At 40.3% G+C, this 26339-nt stretch overlaps 1 protein-coding gene across 3 annotated transcripts in view; it reads right to left on the bottom strand.

Moving 5' to 3' along the window:
* PATJ (PATJ, crumbs cell polarity complex component) overlaps positions 1-26339 on the bottom strand; it is a 386097-nt gene that overhangs the window by 88685 nt on the left and 271073 nt on the right. For all 3 annotated transcript variants that reach the window (XM_018044918.1, XM_018044920.1, XM_018044927.1), the window contains exon 31: positions 16558-16650. In XM_018044918.1, the coding sequence (XP_017900407.1) occupies positions 16558-16650 (93 nt within the window). The remainder of the gene's footprint in view (positions 1-16557; positions 16651-26339) is intronic.

Here is a 26339-nt window from a genome sequence, read left to right as displayed (position 1 = left end):
GTAGTGTTAGAAAAGACTAATGGGGTCCTGTACATAGGACATGTATACATCTGGTGAAACAAATATTAGAGAATTAATGATGGAAACACTGCATTACAACTGAATGATATGTGTGTGAAGGTATGTGGCAAGTAGCAAGTACCAGAGAGGTATTGGTTTCCTTCCCTTTCTCTTTCCTTCTCCTCAGAAGTGTGGGAGGATGAAAGCAGAGCTCTGAAAAGCATCTGGTCCACCACAATGCCCCATTTCTTATACCAATTACCCTTAAACCTCTGGTCCAAGGTATGGAGCCAGCACATGATGGGGATAAAAGAACCACCAGAATTTAAGGAGCACAGCTGCCAGTTACGAAGTCAGGTGGGCTACATGTATGTTGAGATGTCAATGGACAAATAGACCTGTGTTAGGTACTTTCATCATCCTCATTTCATAGCTGAAGTACTGAGAATCTAAAGTACACACTGAGTCAGAACTGAACGCAGACACATCTTGCTCCAGAGTCCCTGCCTTAACCAAGGGGTAAACCACAGAGGCAGGGAAAGGGCTCACCTCCTCCCACAACTCATACAAGATTCCCAGGAGTCAGCCTCAACACCGAGGTTCCATTTTAGAGTTAACAAATCAGAACAAGCCATGCCTGCTTATTGTGAGCCTGGGCAGAAAAAACAAAACTCGTGGCATTAGCCACTGCACAGACCTCAGGTGAGTCACTTTCCTTTATGTTTACATATGAATTTAGAACTTATTAATTTCCCTGGAGAAGGAAATGGCAACCCACTGCAGTATTCTCGCCTGGAGAATCCCATGGACAGAGGAGCCTGGCGGGCTACAGTCCATGGAGTCACAAGAGTCAGACATAACTTAGTGACTAAACAACCACTTCCACCACTAATTTCCCAACTACAGCACCAAGGGAGATCTTAGCGCCTTCAAAGATGAGGTTCTGGGACACTCTACGGGGTTGACTTTGCACAGGGGACCTCTAAGTAAGAAAACTGAGGAAGGAAAGCAGAAAGGTCTTCATGAAACAAACCGATATGACATATTCCGTGACACATTCAGCACAGCCAGAGTTCCTAAAACAAATGCTTGGTGGGCCAGGTAAATCACTCTGATCTAGAGCAGGAGCTTCGGGGGGTAGACATAAAAAGCACCACTGGGAACATCCTAAATGAGAGAGAATAATGGGACTGATGTTCAGCTTACACTCACCAAAACTGGTTGACTTCTGTCCCCAAGATGGCTACTCAACAGGCCTGTCTGTCTGGCCACATGACTGGTCCAAGTGTGGACACTCAAACCACACAAGAACAAAAGTGAACCCAAAGGCAGAAAGTCAGCCCCTTTCTAGCAGAGAGGCTTAGGTGCTGGGAATAGCTGTGCTCCCACAGTGCTGAGGAAGCAGGGCTGAAGCTGAGAAGAGTCAGACAGATGTGCAGAATCACCTCTGTCAGCACCAGGCCTCCACTTCCAACCGTCCTGGCCTTCAGTTATGCAAAAACAACCTGTAGCCATTAAGGCACCTAAATGAAGATGAAGTGAACTGAGCATAAGACAACAGACTGAAGAAGTTTTGCCTAGAACAGTCCCACCCTAATTCCTACTCACTCATCTAATCACCTGATCAAGTGAAATCACATTAGCACAAGGTCCCATCTTAATTCCCCCTTCAATAGTACTCACAAACACCAAGTTATTTAAAGTCAGATTCAGATCCTGCCTGTGATACTTACTAGTTGTGTGTCTCTGAGCCTCAGTTTCCTGATCTATAAACTGGAGATAGTAATAGGACTCACCTAATATGAAACATGAAGTCACGCACTTAGAATGATGCCTTTTAGAGCACATAGTAAATGCAGTGACAGCATTAGCTGCCATCATTCTCAGGAATTCTGAAAGCTCTGAAGGGAAGACCTACATGTCCTGCTCACTGTGATATGCCCTGTGGCTCTCACAGTGCTGGGGATATAACAGGACTTCAATACAAACTTGCTTATTGACTGCTTTCTTTGAAAAATAAGATAATAAACATAGGTTTTAGGTTATAGGATCTTAAAATTATGTTCGCTAATAAGGCTTCCCCAGAGGTGGCTCCGGAGAAGGTGATGGCACCCCACTCCAGTACTCTTGCCTGGAAAATCCCAGGGACAGAGCAGCCTGGTGGGCTGCAGTCCAAGGGGTCGCTAAGAGTCGGACACGACTGAGTGACTTCACTTTCACTTTTCATTTTCATGCATTGGAGAAAGAAATGGCAATCCACTCCAGTGTTCTTGCCTGGAGAATCCCAGGGATGGGGGAGCCTGGTAGGCTGCCATCTATGGGGCCGCACAGAGTCGGACACAACTGAAGCGACTTAGCAAGCAAGCAAGAGGTGGCTCAGTGGCTAAAGAATCCGCCCGCAATGAAGGAGACACAAGAGAAACAGACTCAATCCTTAGGTTGGGAAGATAACTTAGAGGAGGAAATGACAACCCACTCCAGTATTCTTGCCTGGAGAATCCCAAGGACAAGAGGAGCTTGGCTGGCCATAGTCTATAGGATTGCAAAGACTCAGACACGACTGATGTAACTGAGCATGCATGCACAGAGAAATGAAAACTTTACAAGAAACACCACTACAAAAAAAAAAAAAAAGAAACACCACTACACTTCTGAGAAGCTCTGGGATTCAGATGATGGAGCACCAGTCACAGGAGAGAAAGTATGAGTTCAGGGCTCTGGGCTGTCACAACTGAGAGCTTCTCTGGGCCTCTCATGCTTGCTAAATAATTATGATTATAAGATTACTTTCTCAGGACTTTCCTGGTGGTCCAGAGACTAAGACTTTGCCTTCCAATGCAAGGGGTGCAGGTTCGATCCCTGGTCAGGGAGCTAAGATTCTACATGTGTGCATGCTAAGTCACTTCAGTCATGTCCAGCTCTGTGCAACCCTGGGGACTGAGGCCCTTCAGGCTCCCACATGCCTCAGGGCCAAAAAAACAAACGAATAAAAAAAGATCAAACAGAAGCAGTATTGTAACAAATTCAATAAAGACTTTAAAAATGATCCACATCAAAGAAAAAATCTTTAAAAAAATAAAAATGATTACTTTCTCAATTTAGAAATATCTGGTAAGCAATAGCTTCCTTTTTGGCAAGATGAAATTCGAAGTTGAGTAACAAGTCTCCATAGCAGGCCATTAAATCGGATGGGAGTGAAAGAAAGCCAGCAGATGTCCAAGATGTGAATCTGTGTTAAAATGTGTATCTATATCTCTACTGTCTTTGAGTTTGTGAGGTTACTTCACATCTCTGTATTATCTTCATTACAATGCAGAGGGGAAGAGAATGGAATGAAAAGACCAAAGGTTTTCTCTTGTGACTTTTGTACAAGAAGTAGACTTGACTGCAGATATAGTCTTTTTTTTTTAATTACTAAGAAAGGGAAATTTATCATGTAGGCAAATCTCAAGTGATTTTCAGAAATACAAGACATAAAGTACGATGAGCTGTGAAAAATGCCACACATGTGAATGCATTTGAGCTCTGCCATTGGTAATTTGCATACTGTCACAAAAGAGAGGCTGATGCTGACTCACAGAAATTCTCCTATAGGAAACGCTACACTCCTGCTATAGATGCTGTTTTCCTGCTGGATCTGAAACAGAGAACAGTGTTCACACCGTGGCTTCAGCTTCCAGAGCCAAACTATAAATCCTGCAGTTCTTGATGGAGAGCAAACGGGATAAAAATGGATTTTATGCAAATAGTTTAAGATCTTACTTTAAAAATGAGCAGGGTATTACCTGAGAATTCCAGCCTGGATACAGAAGACTTAAGAAGAAGCCCATAATCATCAGAAACACATTTTAAACTATTTTTTTCAATCTTGGATGCCAGCACTTCAAAAGCACTTAGAAATAATTTTTAATCAAGCGCAGCAGTCAAAATTGATGAACTGAACCTGATACAGGGGTATGTTATGTCTTTAGACTTCCACACTGAACTCCTTACCTTCTCCCATAAGTCTGTTTCTCTGTTATGCTTTTCCTTTTTCTTTTAATTACTGACAACATCAACCCCCCAGTTAGCCAGGTTTAAAACTGCAGCCAGCTTTCACTAATCTCTGTCTTTGTCTGCTTCCATTGAATCATTTGCAAAGTATTCCTGATTTCAAGGACACATATGAAGCAAAGCAGATTTTTCTTAGATTTTGGAATTGCACAAGCCAGAAATTTTTCAAAAGAATTTTGGGGTTACAGAGTTACCTTCTGTGGGGGGCAAGTAATTGACAGCATAGAAATATTAGGTTGGAGCATATGAATTTGCTATTTTATGAGTCAAGAAATGGTCAAATATCAGTGATTTAAGAGGGTTCAACTTATTCAGGTCCTTATTACCATCATAATGTCCTGTAGGAAGAGCCATTTTTACACTAAGTTAGCTAGAACACAGTTTTAAAGGACAGTCCTTTAAATCAAATAAATTTAGCTTTATGAAGAACTCTCCATGTGGTTATTATTTTTCATATTTCCCACTGCCCAGTAAACACTGTCACAGATCCATGTGGGTCTAATTAAAAATTCTTTAGTATTATCTGGATAAAGAAGAAAGCTTGGACTTGGGAGTCTGACTGTGGTCAGATCCTAGAGTTTTAGTTAGATTACATGCTCTATGACAAATAAGACTTCTCTATGGGAAATAGATGGGAAAACAGTGGAAACAGGGTCAGACTAAAATCACTGCAGATGGTGACTGCAGCCATGAAATTAAAAGACACTTACTCCTTAGAAGTAACCTTAGAAGTAAACTTATGACCAACCTAGATAGCATATTCAAAAGCAGAGACATTACTTGGCCGACTAAGGTCCATCTAGTCAAGGCTATGGTTTTTCCTGTGGTCATGTATGGATGTGAGAGTTGGACTGTGAAGAAAGCTGAGCACCAAAGAATTGATGCTTTTGAACTGTGGTGTTGGAGAAGACTCTTGAGAGTCCCTTGGACTGCAAGGAGATCCAACCAGCCCATTCTGAAGGAGATCAGTCCTGGGATTTCTTTGGAAGGAATGATGCTAAAGCTGAAACTCCAGTACTTTGGCCACCTGATGCAAAGAGCTGACTCACTAGAAAAGACCCTGATGCTGGGAGGGATTGGGGGCAGGAGGAGAAGGGGATGACCGAGGATGAGATGGCTGGATGGCATCACTGACTCGATGGACGTGAGTCTGGGTGAACTCCGGGAGTTGGTGATGGACAGGGAGGCCTGGCGTGCTGCAATTCGTGGGGTCACAGAGTCGGACACGACTGAGCAACTGAACTGACTGAACTGAAACTTCAGCTTCTTCATGGGTTGATACCAGATACCTCTTGGTGAGGCAGTGTAGCATGAGTCAGGCCCATGAGTCAAACACATACTGCTTTGAATCCTTACTGTGGCACTTTCGGCCCCTAAGCCTTTGAGCAAGTGACTCAGCATCTCAGATACTCAGGTCCCTGGTCTGCAAAATGGAGGTAGTGATGCTTTATTGTGGGGAGGATGGAGATAATACACTGTGTTCATTCCTAACAAATGATAAGTGCACAGCAAAAATGGGTCATATATTATTACTACTACTGCTCTTGTTGGGATAAATGAGATAATCTTTTCAAGTGTCTATTACAGGGACAGGTACTAATAAATAGTTATTACATAACAGTTTTCTGTCTTACAAAGAGACTTAAAACTCAGTAGACAAGACAGAACAAATCATCTTTCCCTGCAAATCTGCTTCTCCTCCTCTTATTTTTTCACCTTATTTATATGGCCACTCTGCACAACATGCAGGATCTTAGTTCCGAGACCAGGGATTAAACCTGGGGCCATAACAATGAAAGTGCCGAATCCTAACCTACTGGGCCACCAGGGAATTCCCTTCCTCTTCTCTTTCTTTTCTCAGTGAATGGCATCAACCAACCAGCCAGTTGGCTACCCATGTTGTAATATGAGAGTCCTTGCAACACTCCTCTTCTTCAGTTTTGACATTCACACAATCATTGCTGCTGCTGCTGCTGCTGCTAAGTCGCTTCAGTTGTGTCCAATTCTGTGCGACCCCATAGACGGCAGCCCACCAGACTCCCCCTTCCCTGGGATTCTCCAGGCAAGAACACTGGAGTGGGTTGCCATTTCCTTCTCCAATGCATGAAAGTGAAAAGTGAAAGTGAAGTTGCTTAGTCGTGTCCAACTCTTAGCGACCCCATGGACTGCAGCCTACCAGGCTCCTCTGTCCATGGGATTTTCCAGGCAAGAGTTTTGGAATGGGGTGCCACTGCCTTCTCCGCACACAATCATTAAGTCCTATCAATTCTAACGCCTGTATTTACTGAAAATCAGCACTCACTAACAGATCCCCTAGTTTAGGTCCCTATCAACTTTCATCTCATTTTACTCTAATAGCTTTTCAACTCTTTGTCTTCAGTTTTGACATTTTCTATCAGATTCTTCGCACATAAGCTCAAAATGATCTTATCAATAGGCTAATCTTATCATTATAATCTCCCTTTAAAAAACATCTCAAACGTATTAAGCCCTTTCTCCTAGTCCACAAGGCTCTCCATCAACAGCTCCTGCCTATTTCTCAGCTTTCACTTTTTGCAGGCCCACATGCCTGACCACAGCTTGTAGACCTGGGATGCAGCCTCAGGTACTCACAGGTGATGGGTATGATATAGGTACTCAGGTACTTTCAGGTGATGGGAAGCAGGCTAGGGTTAGAGAATGGTGGGAAGGTAGGGACTGAAATAAACTCGAAGTGAATAACTGATGAAAAGGGCAGCTTGGAATGCTGGTCCATTTTCAGCAGAAAATAGAAACAAGGATCTTTAATGTAAATATATCCTGACAAGCAGCTTGTAACCTTTGCGGTAGACCTAAGGTGGTGAATTCCTGGATGAGCGATATCTTATCTTTACATTCCTAGAGTTTGACACATCACAGATTCTCAGGAAATATGTATGAAAAATGAGGGTTCTAGCACACCTAGATTTTATATAAACAAAATCTGGTTTTAACAATAGCTACATTTACTGAGCCTTTCTGCATGCCAAGCATCATGAAGGATTTCACATACAAAGTCACACTTGATCTTCATAGGACAAAATGACTAGCCTCCTCCCCTCACACCCCCATTTTTCAGTGAAGACAGAATAAGTCACTTTCTAGGTCAGAGCTAGTGAAGGCTGGTGGGGAAGTTCATGTTTGTTCAGATATCAGAGCCCATGATTTATATTTGACAGTCTTTTTAATCTGCAAAAGCAAGTACAATCAGGCCCTTTGAGGATATGGGTATTATTTATAACACTCAACACTGATTTTTCAATAAGCATGTTTGAAAATTTTATACAGATCAAGTGCATCAAGGTAAAGAGTAAAAAGTGTTCCTAAGATGCTGCTATTCTGGCTGGTGGGGACTTGAAATGGTAAAATGTACTGTCAGCTGCAGTGTGAATTTCCATGTCACAGCCCATTTAGGTTAATGATAGTTAATTCAGAAACAATTCATACTTCCCCAGGCATCTTGCCACCCTGTAAATTCTAAAATCTCCACAGAGAAACTATAGTTTGAATGCACTTTGAGTTGATTGCAATACTCCTCTCAATCTTCTATTCTTGCTCTAAGGATCAGAAATTACATTTCATAGTGAAAGACAATAGTAAAGACAAACACTGCAGATAGTTTGAAAAAAAATCTAGACATTTTGAAAAATTCTGAAAAATCTAAGTGTTGTTGATGCTGCTGGACATGAACCAGGTCTGTAAGGACAGGGATCGCTTGACACGCAGACTGCAGTGTTGCTAAGCACTGTCATAAAACGAGGCAGGAATGCCAGGCACATCTGCTGGGGGCATTTCCTAGCAGGGTTATCATGGGCTGCTAGCCAAGCCCTGGGATGATGCTTGTTCTCAAGACCCAGATGGTGTAACAATTGCCATTTTAATAGCTTTAAACCTGCATTCAGAGGAAAGCTTTAAAGCACACGTACAGCAGTAGGTTTGCACACTGGGAAGGCAAATTCTTTGACTGGGAACTCTGTGGAATATACCTGGTAAACACATATATTACTTTGCTGTTTATTATAATTTTTGCAAAGACAGAATATGAGACTCTATCCTGCCGCCTCCATCTCTCCCAGACTGCCACTGCCTTTGCTGCAGTAAACTCCCAGCCAGCGCATCAGCATCCATGCTGGCCGCTGTCCAATCTGATCACTCACTACAGTTCAACTACAGTTTAGAGTCACCTCCAAAGCCCCCCATGGCTTCCCACTACCGTAAGCGGAGAGACCATCTCATCAGTGGGGCCTGGTTCTTGTTATCCGCTCCAGTTTAGTTCCTACCTCACCAGTTCTGGCAACCGTGAATGTTCAGAATGTCAGTTTTCCGGACCCACTGTGGCGCTAAGGTTGCCTAGCTCCCTCCTTTGTTTCTTCTTTCTCCCACTGTCAGGGAGTACCAGCTTCTCCTTTAGATCTCAGTTCAGTTTTCCCTGGGAGAGACCTCCCCAGGAAGGTCAAATCCCCCTATAATATGCTCTCTTAGCACAAAACACCTCTTGCTCTTGGCTTTGATCAACGTTTAGATTTCAATCTATTTGTAACATTACATGATGTCACTGTCCTAAGAAGACGGTAAGCATCACAAGAAGAGAGACTGCATCTGTTTACCTTCGGTAGTATCTTCCCAGGAACCAGCACAGAGTGCAGCAATGGGCCAAACACAAGACTGTATGAAAATAAACTCAGGCTTTAATTCTGATGGACAAAGAAGTCAAGCTTCTTCTGTTAGGGTGCAGATTATTAAACACTTGCAAAAAGTTCCAAAATGTGGTGAGATTATACATGAAAAGCTCCTTGCATGGGATCATATTACAGTTATTTAACAGAATCACAGAATTTCCAGTCTAGAGCTTGCTTAGAATAATATTTCTGATTTGAGGGACTTTTCTGGTGGTCCAGTGGCTAAAACTCCAACCTCCCAATGCAGGTGGCCTGGGTTCAGTCTGGTCAGGGAACTAGATCCCACATGCCACAATTAAGAGTTTGCATGTTGCAATGAAGATCCCACATGCCACAACTAAATACACCCTAAATGCCACAACAAAAACCAAAGATCCTGCATGCTGCAACTAAGACCTGGAACAGCCCAATAAATCATTTTTTTTTAAATTTCTGATTTGATTTTAGTTTGTGGAACATCTATCTTCTGTCTCCCCCCTTTCTTCTTCCTCCTGTAATTTTAAAAACATCTTTAATGAGACATAATTAAAATATCATAAAATTTATCCATCTACAATGTACAATACAATGGTTTTACCATTCAGAATTGTACAAGTGTCATCACAATCGAAGTTTAGAGCATTTCATAATCTCTGAAAGAATCCCTGTACCCATTAGGATCATTACCCATCCTTCAGACATAGGCAACCACTAATTTACTTTCTGTCTCTATAGATTTTTATTATTGTAGCATTATGTATCAGTACCTCTTTATCTTTCACTGTTAAATAACAGCATCCATTGTGTGAGTATAACAGGCCTTCCCAGCTGGAACTAGTGGTAAAGACCTTGCCTGCCGATGCAGGAGACTTAAGAGTCTGTGTTCGATACCTGGGTCAGGAAGATCCCCTGGAGGAGGGTACGACAACCCACTCCAGTCTTCTTGCCTGGAGAAATGCCCATGGGCAGAGGAGCCTGGCGGGCTACAGTCCACAGGGTTTCAAAGGGTTGGACATGACTGCAGTGACTTGGCATGCACGCTTGTAGCCAGTGGACATTTGGGTTGTGTCCATTTTGAGGCTACTATTAATAATACTGCTGTAAACATTTGTGTACAAGGTTTTTGTGTTATATATTTTCATTTCTCTTAGGTACATACTTAGGAGTAAAAATGCTGGGTCACATGGTAATTCTGTTTAATATTTTGAGGAACTGCAAACCATTTTCCAAACTGGCTGTGTCATTTTACATCTCTACAAGCAGTATAGGAGAGTTCCAACTTCTCCAAATCCTTGTCAGCACTTGTATTATCTATGTATTTATTTATTGTCTCCTAGCAGGTATAAAGTGGTATCTCATTGTGGTTTTTGATGTGCATTTCTCTAATGGTTAATGAGGTTGACCATCTTTTTATGTGCTTATTGGCCATTTGTATGGAAAATTGTCTATTTAGATCCTACCTATCTTTCAATTGAGTTGTCTTTTTATTATTTTGTTGTAAGGAAGTAACTTTGAAATCATTTTACTGGCTATTAGTATCTGTAACAACGTGGAGAAGGAGACAGACAAGAACAAAAAAATGTAAATTAGATTTATATCAAGGAAGAAAACTATAGAATGAGACAAGATTAGAGATCCAAAGAATGTGCTAACCATCAAACAATTGCACTCATCTCCCATGCTAGGAAGGTTATGTTTAAAATCTTACATGCTAGGCTTCAACATCACGGGAACCAAGAACTTCTAGATGTCCAAGCTGGGTTTAGAAAAGGAAGAGAAACTAGAGATCAAATTGCCAATATTTGCTGGATTATAGAGAAAGCAAGGGAATTTCAGGAAAACATCTATCTCTGTTTCATTGACTACACTAAAGCTTTTGACTGTGTGGATGATGACAAACTGTGAAAAGCTCTTAGAGGGACAGCAATACCAGACCATCTCACCTGTCTCCTGAGAAACCTGTATGCGGATCAAGTAGCAACAGTTAGAACCCTGTATGGAACAACTGACTGGTTCAAGAAAGGAGTATGACAGGGCTGTCCGCAGTCACCCTGTTAGTTTAACCTATATGCTAAGCACATCATGAGAAACACAGGATGGCTGAGTTACAAGTTGGAATCAGGATAAGTGGGAGAAACATCAACAACCTCAAATATGCAGATGATACCGTTCTAATGGCAGAAAGTGAAGAGGAACTAAATAGCCTCTTGATGAGGGTGAAGGAGGAGAGTGAATGAGCCGGCTTAAGACTATATACTAAAAAAACAAAACTAAAAAACTAAATCATGGCATCCAGCCCCATTACTGCATGGCAAATAGAAGGGGAAGGGTGGAAGTAGCGACAGAGTTCCTCTTCTTGGGCTCCAAAATCACTGCAGACAGTGACTTCAGCCAAGAAACTGGAAAATGATTGCAGGAAAGCTATGCCAAACCTAAACAATGTGTTGAAAAACAGAGACATTACTTTGCCAACAAAGGTACATATGGTCAAGGCTATGGTTTTCCCAGTGGTCACGTACAGTTGTGAGAGCTGGACCATAAAAAAGATAGAACACCAAAGAATGGATGCCTTGGAACTGTGGTGCTGGAGAAGACTCCTCAAAGTCCCTTGGGCTGCAAGGTGATCAGTCTCCCTGAATATCCACTGGAAGGACTGAAGCTGAAGCTCCAGTCTTTTGGTCATCTGATGTGAACAGATGACTCATTGGAAAAGTCCATTAATATTTATTGTTTGAACAAATAGATCACACAGTGATATTTCTGATGTCCCAAGGAAGGTTATGAGAACTATAAAGTGACAAGAAAATGGGGTTTAGAGGCAAAGAGAACTGGGTTTGAGTCCCAACCATATTATTCCAGCTGTGAGACCTGAGGAAAAAAATTTGCCATCTCTTACCCTCAGTACCTTTTCCACAGAGTAGGGCTAATAACAGGTGCATCATTGGGTTAAATAAAATAACCAGTAAGAAAATGCCTGGCACAGGTTAACTTCTTGAAAAGTCTTAGTTTCCTTTATTTTATGCAACATTGGTTTGGAGGTCTATATAACTTCGTCTACCAATGTGAAAGGTAATTTTCAGAATCTGCCTATTTCTATGCCATAACTGTGTTGGAGTTCAAGATCTAGACAAAAAGGAAATGAAAATAACAAAGTTCAGATCTCAGTGTTACTCTCTTGCTGTCCCTTGACTCGGTTTTGTTCCGTTTGAGTCTCGCTGAGGGCAGTCCTGCATAGCGGTTTGGAGTGCTGGCTCCAGCCTCAGAGCGCACAGGCCTGGATCCTAGCTTCACTGGGTGAATCTTTAGGCAACTTACTTAACACTGCAGTGCCTCAGTTTTCTCATCTTTTAAATGAGGATAATACTGGTACTAATTTCACAGAACTCTTTTGTGAACAAGTTTAGAATAATGCCTGGCACACAAGCATTCAATAGATGCTGTCTGTTATCAGCGATTGCATTTTGGGGGTTGAAAATTCACTTCAGTTTTCCAAGTTACACCTAATGCTTCATGTAGAACAGCTAATCCTTTTCTGACTCACCTTTAATGCTTTAATCAGCATAATATCATCACCATCATTAACACAACTCCCTCTTAGACAGTGATTCCATGTATTCTGGCATAGTTCTTTGTGGTACTTCTTAGTTACTAACTCCTAACTCTCACAATAACCATTATTTTCTTTCTCCCATCTTACAGACACAGAAACTGAGGCACGAAGAGGCAAAGCCATTTGCCTACGGTTACATAGCTAGTAAATGGTAGAATCAGGATTTGAATCTAAGTAGAATGGCTCTAATCTCTGCATTCTTAATAACTTAGTTATATTACCCACCCAAAAGTATATTAACACAGATATCCCCAACATGATAAAGACATAGGTTTATACCCAAAAAAGTAAAATAATTATTTTAGGGACTCATGCTCCTCCATGTCAAAATACCAGACAGAAACAGACCCTTCAGGATGAGGCCCAGCTCTTCTAATTTCTAGTTTTGTGATTTTTCACTAAGTAGCTTAAGGTCTCATCTGTAAGTCAGGGAAAAGTAACTCCTGCCCTACTTCTTACATTGGGCTATTTTGGGGATAAAATTGAATAAAATCACAAACTAGTATCTTGTTTGAAAAACTAGATACTAAAAAAATTAAGCTAACAATAAAAAAGACTGTTTTACAAATTGCAACGCTCTGTACAAATAGTTGGTTGTTTTTTGTTTTTTGTTTTTAAGTTCCTTTGAAAAGGCTTAAAAAATAGTCTTAACAGGCTCTCACCTAGACTTCTGAAATAGATTCCAGACACTACCCTGCCTCCAGTCTCTCACAATTGGAATCTATGCTTCACAAACCATCATCTGATCGGTGGTCTAAAAACAAGCTATTTTCCCTTTAAAACATATTTTAGAGAAATCAAGTATCTACTGAAGTTATTATAAACTCCTTGGCTGTGAGTCTGGGGACTGTAGAGACATGGATGGAAGCAAATCATAACTGAAGGGTAGGAATAAGCGCTGGAACACACGGAGACTCATGGCTTAGTCCTAATTCTGAAAGCAGGTAATCTCGGAGAAGCAATTTCATAGCCCTTTGGAGTATAATTTCTCACAGGTAGCACCTAGTACATATGTGTATCTATGTAGCTAATGAGACATTTATTGAACACTGAGCATGAAATAATAAACACATTAATCTATAATCCATAGTATAAGTCATAGTTCTGTGATTCTATTATTCAGCTTCTATTGCCCACTGTACAAAAGCCTAGACTTTACTCTTAACTCCACCACCCTCGCTGTTTGATTCACCTAGTGAACCTCTCCTGTTCACTTCAACCTCAGCAGTCAATCACCTTCTTATCTGTAAAGGTTCACCTTAAAGGCCAAGAGTCTAAGAAACCATCCCTAATCCCTGAACGAGATGGTTTTCCATCCTCTTTTGAACCCCTGTAACATTTTTTTTTCCTCTCTCTCTAATACACTTCTGCCTGGTCTGATCTTCCAGATAACAAATTCTCCTATCTTCACTGATGCTCGAGGGTAAGCTGCTTAAGAGCAAGGCCTGCGTTTTTCTCCTGGTTTCTCCTGTAAAGGCCTGCAGTGATTGATGAGACATATGCTCCTACAGGAAACAAATAGTGCAACCTTTAGAGGGTTAGATCTTACTGTTTCCAACTGACATACACTAAGGTGAGAGGAGTCAAGGCCCATAACGATCGCACGCTGTTTTCTGACACGGCGCATCCGGCAGCCATCCTAGAATGGTGTGGCAGCACAGGGACACTCGCACCATCGATAACAGAAACAACCAAATGATGGGCTAGTGGTGAGAAACTGCTATTAATGCAGGTGACCCTTTAACAACATTGGTTTGAACCATGTGGGTCCACTTATACAGATTTTTTTTTTCAAGTAAATACTAAGCCACAGATCTGAAGGAACCCCAATCACAGTGGGCCTTATAACTATAAGCTATACACAGATTTTCCACTGTGCAGAAGATTGGCACCCCTAACCAACACATTTTTCAAGAGTCAATTGTACTTTATAATGAGACAATAATGAACATGTGAGGTTGAGCCAGATAAAATTTCTATCCTCAAGAACAACAATTTGATATAATTTAATTTGCTAATTTATGTATTATCTATCTCCCTTCCCCCATCTACTCATGAATAAGTCTCCATAAATGCAGGCATGTTGGCACATTTTGTTCACTTTTATATCGCCATTGCCTGGAACACAGGGAAGTGAAAGTGAAGTCGCTCAGTCGTGCCCGACTCTTTGCGACCCCGTGGATAGTAGCCTGCACCAAGCTCCTCTGTCCATGGGATTTTCAAGGCAAGAGTACTGGAGTGGGTTGCCATTTCCTTCTCCAGGGAATCTTCCCAACCGAGGGATTGAACATACTTTATTGCCTATTTGTTTCCTCATCCTGATTACTCCCATTCTTCAGATGAGTAAACTGACACTTGATGAGCTCTAACTAGCCCAAGTTAAACACAGTCTTAAGCAATAATTTATGCTAAGCCATTTATATTTATGCTATAGAAGTTGTTCAAATTCAGGCTATCTTTCCTCAATTGACTAGACCATGCATATTCTATTGGAAATGGTAAAAAGAAATTACAGAATACTAAAAAAGAGGTCATGGGGAAAGGGAAAAGTAAATACCAGTCAATGAGTTTGGGAAGGCTTTTATTCCTGTTAAAATGCAGCATGAAACAATATCTAAAAATTACCCCCAGCCTTTCATGTCCTCTGCCTGTGCTGCCTTCTGGGGAACAGGGTAGATGATAGATGGCTTTTGTTTGCAGCCTACAACTGAGCCTCTGTAGGACTATCAGCCTCTCCCAACAAGCAAAGGAGTATTCTCACTCTTTTTACCATCTTCTCCATGGATGAAATCAGGGGCTCACACTTACAAAATCCTATTTCTTTAAAAGACGTTTCCCTAACCTACCTATGGAAAAACAATGTCAAAAAGAACAAGCTAATAGTATTTTTAAATGAAAGAAGGAGTTTGAGTTTGAAATTTGCTAATGTTCCTCATCCCCTTTCAGGGAAAAGATGCAATTTATTGTTTGGAAAGGGAATAGTGTAACCCTGGAACATCTTGCTCAAGAACAATGGTCCTAATCTGTTGCTCCTGATGCCTCATGTAGGATTTGCGTAAGAGTGGACCTTGATAATTTCCACTTTTGCCTAAATGTCCTTTTCCATCCTCCAGAAAGAATCAGTTCATTTTCTAGGACATGAACCCCAAGCCAGTCTGATATATATTTTCTAAAAGTTGAAAGAAGATAAATGGATGATTTTTCAAAATCTTTTAAGTAAAATGAACAAGTCTAGCTATCATAAAATCACAGTGACCCTCCCAAGTGATTAATTCTTTGAGATTCATAAGAGATCTTGAAACAGAGGTGGGGAAAAGCCCGCATGTCTTTCGAGAACTTGCAGTCTAACCTTGGAAGTGCCAGGCTGCAAAACAGGAAGGTAGATTATGAGCAAAGGCTGGGAGTCAGACCAAATGAGATCAATCTCCAGACAGACTAGTGACTGGCCTCTGGCAAGTTAATTAATGTCCTTAAGCAAGTCTGAGCTTCCCAGGTGGCTCAGTGGTAAGGAACTCACCTGCCAAGGCAGAAGAAATGCATTTAATCCTTAGTCAGGGAAGATCCTCTAGAGAAGGAAACAGAAACCAGTCCAGTATTCTTGCCAGGGAAATCTCTTGGACAGAGAAGGCTGGCGGGCTACAGTCCATAGCGTCTCAAAGAGTTGGACATGACTTAGTGATTGAACAACAAGGCAAGCTTTCCTCATGTGTAAAAGAAAAATATTGCCACCTACACTATGAGGATCAGAAAATGAATGGAGAGCACAGCACAGCACATGGTATACAGCAAGTATTAAATAACAAGATATCAAATATTAGGTAGCACACAGAAAGAGGGAGAGTTCTCTAAAACTGACTCTCTCCTAATGCTCTAGCCCCTGGGTAAGTTTAAATAACTCTTATTATAAACAAAGGAATACATTTAGTATCTATTTGTTTGCCTCTAGAACTAATTCAGCACCACCTTAGCCCAAAGAAACCCAATTTAAACAAGATTTAAAAGAGATTGATTCTTTAGTCCCAGACAGCACAATTCAAGAAAGCAGGAGGATGCTCTGTTCTTAGGTCATTCGCTATGTGGATGGGCCATTTGCTATACAGAATAGCTTCCGCTGTCTCAGAGATCAAGATTCAAAGAGAAGTAAATACAACAACTAATCCAAAATATAAACAATTCATCCCTAAAAGGAACACTGGATGAAATAACCAGGATCCTTACCAGTTTGGAGCTTTCACTTTCAGGAGATGGTTTAAGACCAACTTCGAGACTGGAGTCTTCCTCACCACTAACCAGTTCAGAGCCGCTCTGATCCTACGAGACATTAAAAAAAAAAAGTAGCAAAGATGTCATTCTTCACTCACGGTCACCTAAACTATACTTTATCAGAGTTGCTTGCTTTATTGTTGTAGTGGATATTGTGGATATGGTTTCCTCTTTTTCCTTTCCAGTAGAAGGCCTTTCTTTTTTTTTTTTTTTCAGGTATCTATCTGTTGCTCAGAGATATACCTAAGAGAAAGCTGATCCCTACTCTCTGCCCTGAATACTCACTGAAAGGACTGATGCTGAAGCTGAAGCTCCAATACTTTGGCCACCTGATGGGGAGAGCCAACTTACTGCAAAAGACCCTGATGCTGGGAAAGATTGAGGGTAAGAGGAAAAAGGGATGACAGAGGATGAGATAGTTGGATCACCGACTCAATGGAGATGAGTTTGAGTCTCTGGAAGATAGTAAAGGACAGGGAATCCTGGAGTGCTGCAGTCTATAGGGTCGCAAAGAGTCAGACATGACTGAGTGACTGAACAAGGATGATGACTCTGCCCCCAGAGTAGGCCTGGTTGTCTTAAGGCTAATCCCAATTTTTTGGGCCAATGATTCTGCCCGGAATGGGTATGTTGTCCAGTTCTTGTCAGTGAGGCATCAAGAGAGGTTTCTTGAAGACTTCTGAAAAGGTCCTTCCTAGATCTTAAAAGAACCACAATGAGTCCCCATGGCTCCCAAATTAACAAGAGTATAAAATGCAAATAGCCATGGACAGCCATCCCATAGCCAGAAGGAAACCAGACTGAATGACGGAGCGAAGACAAAGATGGAAGAACTGGCTCTCTAAAGACAAAACCAGGGCACCAGGCCAACCAGACCTGAAGCTCAGCTTTACTCTTAGCAATCTTTTTAAGGAGAGCTAATACACTTATTTATTGCTTCAGTCAGTCTGAATTAGCTACTCTGTCCTCTCCAGTCAAAACTTTCAGAGACATTTGCTTATCTTCTGCACAAGGCTAAACTATTTGATAAGAGCTTATATTTATCTTGTTTCTCTCTAAAACTTAGGTACTGAGTACCCTGCCTGGCACATGGAAAACATTTGATAAATACTGGGCTGGAATACAGTACTTGCTTTCTTGATGATTCTTTTCCGAAAATTCCTAAAAATATTTACTTAATGTAAATGAGACATCTGGTAATAATAAGCCATATTAAAATTCCAAGGCCCATTAGGCATCTTCTCAATTGAATTATGATCTATTAAATATTATAGTTATTTGCTTTGCTTTCTGGGGGCACATAGAGGAGAATAAGGATAATAAATGGAGTACCTACATTATATTTATATGGATTTTTATTTTAAAACACCACCATCTGGGATTATTACAAATTCCTGTGGGACTGTTTACAGAGAAATTGTTTTGATTTTGAGACATTCAACATCATAATTTAAGAAATGCAAATTAAAGCAAAGATATGACATTCTTTCATCTATCACATGGACAAGAAAACGGAGAACATTCAGTATTAAAAATGGTGCAGGGAAATAGGAATTTTTGCACACCATTGAAAGTGTAAATTAGCACAATCTTTTCAGAAAAGAGCCCCATACAGCATATAGATATCAGTTAAGTTCAGTCACTCAGTCGTGTTCAACTCTTTGCAACTCCATGGACTGCAGCACACCTCCCTGTCCATCACCAACTCCCAGAATTTACTCAAACTCATGTCCATTGAATCGGTGATGCCATCCAACCATCTCATCCTCTGTCATCCCTTCTCCTCCTGCCTTCAATCTTTCCCAGCATGAGCGTCTTTTCAAATGAGTCAGTTCTTCACATCATATACATACAGATGCAGGGGAAATACTTGAAAGCATATAGCACAAATTTTTTAAATTCTGTACTTCTGGGGAGTAGGATTAGGGATTGGGGAATTTTGCCTTAGTTATTTCTACACTGTTCAATTATAGAAGAATTAGTATATATTAAATAATTAATTGATGCTTTCAAATTGTGGTGCTAGCGAAGACTCTTGAGAGTCCCTTGGACTGCAGGAGATCAAACCGCCAATCCTAAAAGAAATCAACCCTGAATATTCGTTGAAAGGACTGATGCTGAAACTGATGTTCCAATATTTTGGCCACCTGATGGGGTGAGCCAACTCACTGGAAAAGACCCTGATGCTGGGAAAGATTGAGGGCAAGAGAAGAAGAGGGTGACAGAGGGTGAGATGGTTGGACGGCATCACTGACTCAATGGACATGAGTTTGAACAAACTGTGGGAGATATTGGAGGACAAGAAAGCCTGGCATGCTGCAGTTCATGAGGTCATAAAGAGTCAGACACAACTCAGTGACTGAACAACAATGAACCAATTGCCTGTTATAAAACAATAAAGGAGAGTTATAAGAAATATCTTATTAAAAAAAAAAATTCAAGGTAAGTAGCATGGGCTTTAGAATTGGCCAGATCTGAACTCAAGTCTCAACTTTGCCATGAGAATTATAAGATTATCTGCAAGTTACTTTCTAAATCTGAGTAGAGCAGATTCATGAACAATGTGAGGATTAGGAAAACAGATCCTCCCCACAGTTGAAAATTTGTGTATAATTTATAGTTTGCCGCCTGTATCTGTGGTCCTTTGGCATCCAATCACAAATTGGGTAATACTGCAGTATTTATTATTGGAAAAATCTACGTAAGTGGACCCACCTCATGTTATTCAAGTGTCAACTGTACTTTTTTTTTAAAGTATAGATAAAAATATCAAGTTACAAATACTATCCCATCAGGTTGTCTTAAAGAGTAATGCACTAACTTGTAAAATGTCTATTAGCACAACACTAGTTGCTACACTCAATATGCCAGCAAATCTGGAAAACTCAGCAGTGGCCACAGGACTGGAAAAGGTCAGTTTTCATTCCAATCCCAAAGAAAGGCAATGCCAAAGAATGCTCAGACTACTGCACAATTGCACTTATCTCACACGCTAGTAAAGTAATGCTCAAAATTCTCCAAGCCAGGCTTCAGCAATACGTGAACTGTGAACTTCCAGATGTTCAAGCTGGTTTTAGAAAAGGCAGAGAAACCAGAGATCAAATTGCCAACATCTGCTGGATCATATAAAAAGCAAAAGAGTCCCAGAAAACATCTATTTCTGCTTTATTGACTATGCCAAAACTTTTGACTGTGTAGATCACAATAAATTGTGGAAAATTCTGAAAAAGATTGGAATACCAGACCATCTGACCTGTCTCTTGAGAAACCTGTATGCAGGTCAGGAAGCAACAGTTAGAACTGGACATGGAACAACAGATTGGTTCCAAATAGGAAAAGAAGTACATCAAGGCTGTATATTGTCACCCTGCTTATTTAACTTATATGCAGAGTACATCATGCAGAGAAGACAATGGCATCCCATTCCAGTACTCTTGCGGGGAAAATCCCACGGACGGAGGAGCCTGGTAGGCTGCAGTCCATGAGGTCGCTAAGAGTCGGACATGACTGAGTGAATTCACTTTCACTTTTCACTTTCATGCATTGGAGAAGGAAATGGCAACCCACTCCAGTGTTCTCGCCTGAAGAATCCCAGGGACAGGCGAGTCTGGTGGGCTGCCGTCTATGGGGTTGCACAGAGTTGGACACGACTGAAGTGACTTAGCAGCAGCAGAGTACATCATGAGAAATGCTGGGCTGGAAGAAACACAAGCTGGAATCAAGATTGCCAGGAGAAATACCAATAACTTCAGATATGCAGATGACACCACCCTTATGGCAGAAAGTGAAGAGGAACTATAAAGTCTCTTAATGAAAGTGAAGGAGGAGAGTGAAAAAAGTTGGCTTAAAGGTCAACATTCAGAAAATAAAGATCATGGCATCTGGTCCCATCACTTCATGGGAAATAGATGGGGAAACAGTGGAAACAGTGCCAGACCTTATTTTTGGGGGCTCCAAAATCACAGCAGATGGTGATTGTAGCCATGAAATTAAAAGACACTTATTCCTTGCAAGGAAAGTTATGACCAACCTAGATAGCATATTGAAAAGCAGAGACATTATTTTGCCAACAAAGGTCCGTCTAGTCAAGACTATGGTTTTTCCTTGGTCATGTATGGATGTGAGAGTTGGACTGTGAAGAAAGCTGAGCGCTGAAGAATTGATGCTTTTGAATTGTGGTGTTGGAGAAGACTCTTGAGAGTCCCTTGGACTGCCAGGAGATTCAATCAGTCCATCCTAAAGGAGATCAGTCCTGGGTGTTCATTGGAAGGACTGATGTTGAAGTCGAAATTCCAATACTTTGGCCACCTCATGAGAAGAGTTGACTCATTGGAAAAGACTCTGATACTGGGAGGGATTGGGGGCCAGAGGAGAAGGGGACGACAGAGGAGGAGATGGCTGGATGGCATCACCGACTCAATGGACATGGGTTTGGGTAGACTTTGGGAGTTGGTGATGGACAGGGAGGCCTGGCATGCTGCAATTCATGGGGTCGCAAAGAGTCGGATATGACTGAGTGACTGAATTGAACTGACTTATGTGCTATTAATTTTTATTTTTAGCTTTTTGTTGAGACAGGCTTTGTTTATGTCCTGTTTCATGTAGTTGTCATAAAAAGGCTAAATAAATGAGTACCACTGTGATCCCAATTCACAAATAAGAAAAAGTGACACATTTAAAAGAATCTGTTAAAGAACCCTAGCCAGTAAGAGGCAGACCCAGGATTCACAGCTAGGTAAGACAACCACCAAAGGCCACATTGTTGGTAACTATGCCTCAGGCCCTAAGTAAATTAAATGATGCTCCTGTTTCTTATTCTTTTTATTTATGAGTGTTGATAACTAATCTTATGAAAGACAGGATTCACAGCCTTGAAAAATATCGCTGTCATTAGATTACCAAAAAGTGTTTTGGAGTTTGTTACCCAGAAAATTTCATCAGATAGAACATCTCTCCATGAATTTTGCATAATCGAGAAATTACCATATAATACAAACATGTCAAAGTGAAGAAACAAAGCTTGAAAATATATAGCTTTTCAGTGTTTTAGATAGTGGGTAAGTTCTAGAGACAGAAAAAAATTATACTTTTAAAAGGAAGGAAAACTTTTAATGCCCTGGTTACTTAGTATCTGGTTCTGTAAGCTGTGGGAAGCCCTGTAGGGGCCCTGGGGAGGCTATGCTATCCAACTGGAGGATGTAACAGAAACAATGCTCCTAACTATAGCATTGGATTGTAAGACAAACCCACAGGTGGCTTCTCAAGTAACCCTGCAAATGGCCACCTCCTCTGTTCCAGATGAGAGATTTTTTTACCAAGTTGGTGGTTAGTTGATGCCATTCATCTAATTACATATATGTCTCCTTAGGGAAAGGAAAGTATTATTTAGAGAATCAGAGAAGTCTTTACATTTCTTTCAGCATGGAAGCATAAGAAATGAAATTTTCTTGGTCTTATAAAATGAATACTAAAGAGGGAAAGAAAACAGCAGTTTGATGCTTCAGCTTTGAAAATTCAAGAAAATATGGGTAAGACAGATGGTCTATATATCCTTTAAGATTTGAATAAAAACAAAAAAAGAATACCCTTTATATCTAACATCCACAGAATTTATCATACAATGCTGTGTCTCAAATGCACCTTACTCCATAAACCCTTTCCTTATTCTTAGCTGAAGGATGTCTCTTCTTCCCCTCAGCTTACCTAACAGTCTACATGAGCCTCTTATGTCACTTCCATCATCTCATTTGTATCGTAATTATGTACGTAAAGAATTGATCTCCCCAATGAGATGGAAAAATGCTTGAATCCAACATCTGTGCCTCATTCATTTCCTTAGTCTAATTCATTTTTATATTCATCCTAGGTTCTGTCTCATTTCAAGGTTGATGCTCTTTATAACTGTACCTTGAGTCTCTTCTAAAATATTTCTTTTGTTTTTAGTTACTTGTTTAGTCTGAGATAGCTCCATAAAGGAGGATTTGAAGTCAAAATCTAGATGGAGAGAAGAGACAGGTGAAAAGGAAGCTGGAGTCGAAAGAGGTTAGCAAATAATGTATTTACTTTTTTAGGAGAGCCAAAGGTTACATAAGAGTTTTCATGCTTAAATGAAGCACAGAGCAAAACAATGAGGGTTCTGTTCTGAGAACAGAATGGCTCATATGTATAAATTACCCTGCTGACTAGGAGCTTAGAAAACAGGAGTCAGTCAGAGATAGAAAGGGGAAAACAGGTCAGTAGGCATGATTTCCAAAGCACAATCGCATCACGGTGGTTTGAAGACCATCTGGTTGATGGATAGCAGCCCACTAACACCCAAGATGATTCAGCTGTTCTGGATGGCTGGGTGTTCCCTTCCCCTGTTGCTGATCTTCAGACCACCTGTCCAAAGCTGCCTGTTCAGCCAAGGCTGCTCAAAGAGAATAACCTTTCCCCAAGAAGACTACGGTCAGAAGATTCCATAGTGAATTATGCTTTATAGATAAATGAAAGGAAAGGGCAAGGCTCATGGTTCATACATTTAACATAGACTTTACCACCTCCCCCATCCCCCACTCCAGAGTCACCAAAAAAGGACTGATAAATGCTATTCAATCTCTACTGAGAAGTCTCTTCCAAACCCTCTGAAAGTTTTAAACTTCCTCCAGTGGGTTCCTCCAAGATCTTCTACATAAAGTGATGATAAATTTTATATTTTTTGTACTGCTTTTTTTCATACCCACTAAATGTCTACAGTTTTCACCAACTAGACACTGAGAACCTTGACAGTAGGAATTTCTATTTTATTTAAGAGTAGACTATCAATGAAAGTTAAATTAGTTAAGGATATTACTGTGGATTAGAAAAACACTTCTGATGAGATAAAAGTGACATAGTGTTGTTTCTTTCCTCCTCTCCTTATTTAACATGACAAAGGAGCATATCAGTATATACAACTGTTTTCCTTTTAAGATTTTACTAAGCAAAATTAATGGGAGAAGGCAATGGCACCCCACTCCAGTACTCTCGCCTGGAAAATCCCATGGGTGGAGGAGCCTGGTGGACTACAGTCCGTGAGATCGCTAAGAGTCGGACATGACTGAGCAACTTCACTTTCACTTTTCACTTTCATGCATTGGAGAAGGAAATGGCAACCCACTCCAGCGTTCTTGCCTGAAGAATCCCAGGGACGGGGGAGCCTGGTGGGCTGCCGTCTATGGGGTTGCACAGAGTCACACACGACTGAAGTGACTTATCAGCAAGCAAAATTAATAATAAACCCTAGCAACTATACCTCTCTGATATAATTAAAAACTCTTTTTTCCCCAAAATGAAACTTAAGTTAGTTTAAATTTTGTCATCCCCATATTTCATAAATCCAATACTCCCTTCAAAAAAACCCACAAAATGATTTATTAGTTTCATCGCCAACCACCTAAGTTCACCAATATTTCTTTCTGCAAAGTCATGTTTGCTTGATGTGACAAATTAAATTTCTTTCTCCTATCCCTAATTGTGACCATATTTTCAAGACTATTCAGAATTCCAGAAAAGCAATACACAATAAAAGATTAAATGGAAATTATGCTAATAGGATTCCCTGGGTAATCAACCTCTGCATTCTTTATGAAGTCTGTTCCATCTCACTTGGTATTCAAAAAAGCACAACTTCTGAAACAAAAAGAAAATGAAGGTTCTTTCTTCTATAAAGATAATCTAAAAGATTCTGCCTGCTTTGTGGAGGAATGGAATAAACATCTTGACTCCCAAGTATACACGAGTCCTCATAACTCTTAGGAGACACTATAGCAGTAACCTCCTAATTGGGTTTCTAATGTCAAAACACTTTTGACTTTGCTATTAGACTAAGCTATCTGGAGTAGAGCCCTGATCAGACTATTTCATTATTCAAAACACCTTCAACAGCTCCAAATACCTAATGCATAACGTCCAGTCCTTCTGAGATTTACATTCAAGTCTCTCTCATTTGACCTCAATTTATTTTTTCAATTCCATCCTCTATTACTCCCTTTCACATATCTATTATATTCTCCCCTTTCCATACCCTAATTTTTCTTATTTCTGGGCTTTTGGTTGTGCTGTTCCTATGTTCTTATCTAACCATATTCATATTTTAAAATTCAATATATCTGTTCTCCTACCAGGAGAACATCTTCTGGTATTCATCTTCTGTGAACTCCTCCTAAAACTTTATCTCTTAGGACACCTTATTTTAGTAACATATATGTGTTATTTCCCATGTTAGACTGCAAGTTCTAGAGACTCGTGCAATTAATTCTTTTATGTTCTACGAAGTAGGTTATTTGGCAAGTAATGGCAGAATGAATTGAATCAGTAAGAAGTGAGTATGCAACACTAAAATGAAGCACCAAGGATACAGTAGGAAAGCCATTCACTTATTCTACAAACATTTATTAAGCAAGTACTACATGTTAAGCACTGAGGATTCAGTGATCAGGGAGACAATAAGCCTGGCCCTAAAAAAGAATACAATTTAGTGCGGTGTTTACAGTCCTACATTATTATAATAAAACATGGTGATAACAAGGGAAGGAAAAGTGACAGAATCCTAATTGATAAACCCATTTAGAAATGGGTCTCTCTTTTTCTATATGCTCAAGTGATGTCACATACAGAAAAAGGGGAAATTTTTACTTTTTAAATGAATCATGAGTGTTACTTAACTATGAAGGGAGTAAAGATTCCCAAAGGGAACAGTGTGGGATGAAGCTGGTCATAAGAATAGTATCTCAGGGTTTTGAGCACTTGTATTTCAGGTGCTCTGTTTATTAATCTATGTACATTATTTTATTCATTTTAAGTTATAGAAAACTTGGAAGAGGATTCAAAAAAGTGATTCTCCAAGGACTTATGAATTAATAAGGTCAATGAATGAATAAAGGTTATTAACTAATAAAGAGGAAGTGGGAACGCAACCTAGGTAGAAACAACAGGGACAAAAGCATAAGGAGGGAAAATTCAACACATGTATATGTGGAGTGCCCGGCAGGGGCACTCACACTAGTGAGAAAAGACGGGTGATTAGTGGAGGCAAGTATAAAGCCTTAATTATAACCTTGAAACAAGATTTTGAAATACAGCTCTGATAAGCAAGAAATGGGCATTAAAAATATTTGATCAAGAAGACAAATACAAGAAGAAAAGAAATCCTACATTAAATGTTTTTAACTGCTGAATACCAAAGATGCCGGAGGCTGAGAGTCCTGCTAGAGGCCTGTGCAATACAAGTACAGCCACAACTATGGTGAGTTCTTAGTGTGTGCCAAGAACAATGCTAAAAGTTTTACAAACATTATTCAGCTCTTCTAAGAAATCTAGAAAATTATTACTATCAAATGCCTTTTAAAAGTAAAGAAACACAAGCTTATTGAGCTTAAGTTTCAAGTTCATTCTGCTAGTGAATGTCGAAGCAACGATTAGGGTTCAAATCTACCAACTTCCAAGTTTATGCTCTTAATCACTTCTGTAAGTGCCCCAACAATATTACAACTGCCAAAAGTAGAGCAGCAGAAATGCTAATAATCCCTTACATATGTATGGAGCTGGGTGGATTATAAAATACTTTTACCTACATTTAGTACTCAATCCTCATAGCTACCTGTTCACACAGGCAGGGAAGGCTATTAATCTGCTTTACAGAAAAAGGCAGACTTGGCAAGGTTAAGTATCTTCATGGAGGTCAGAAGCCCAGCAGATGATTGGTAGAGCTGAAACAA

Source organism: Capra hircus, chromosome 3, assembly GCF_001704415.2.
Source record: "Capra hircus breed San Clemente chromosome 3, ASM170441v1, whole genome shotgun sequence".
Classification (NCBI taxonomy): domain Eukaryota; kingdom Metazoa; phylum Chordata; class Mammalia; order Artiodactyla; family Bovidae; genus Capra; species Capra hircus.
The sequence above is the reverse complement of the archived record's forward strand: the minus strand, read 5'-3'. Positions and strand labels throughout refer to the sequence as shown.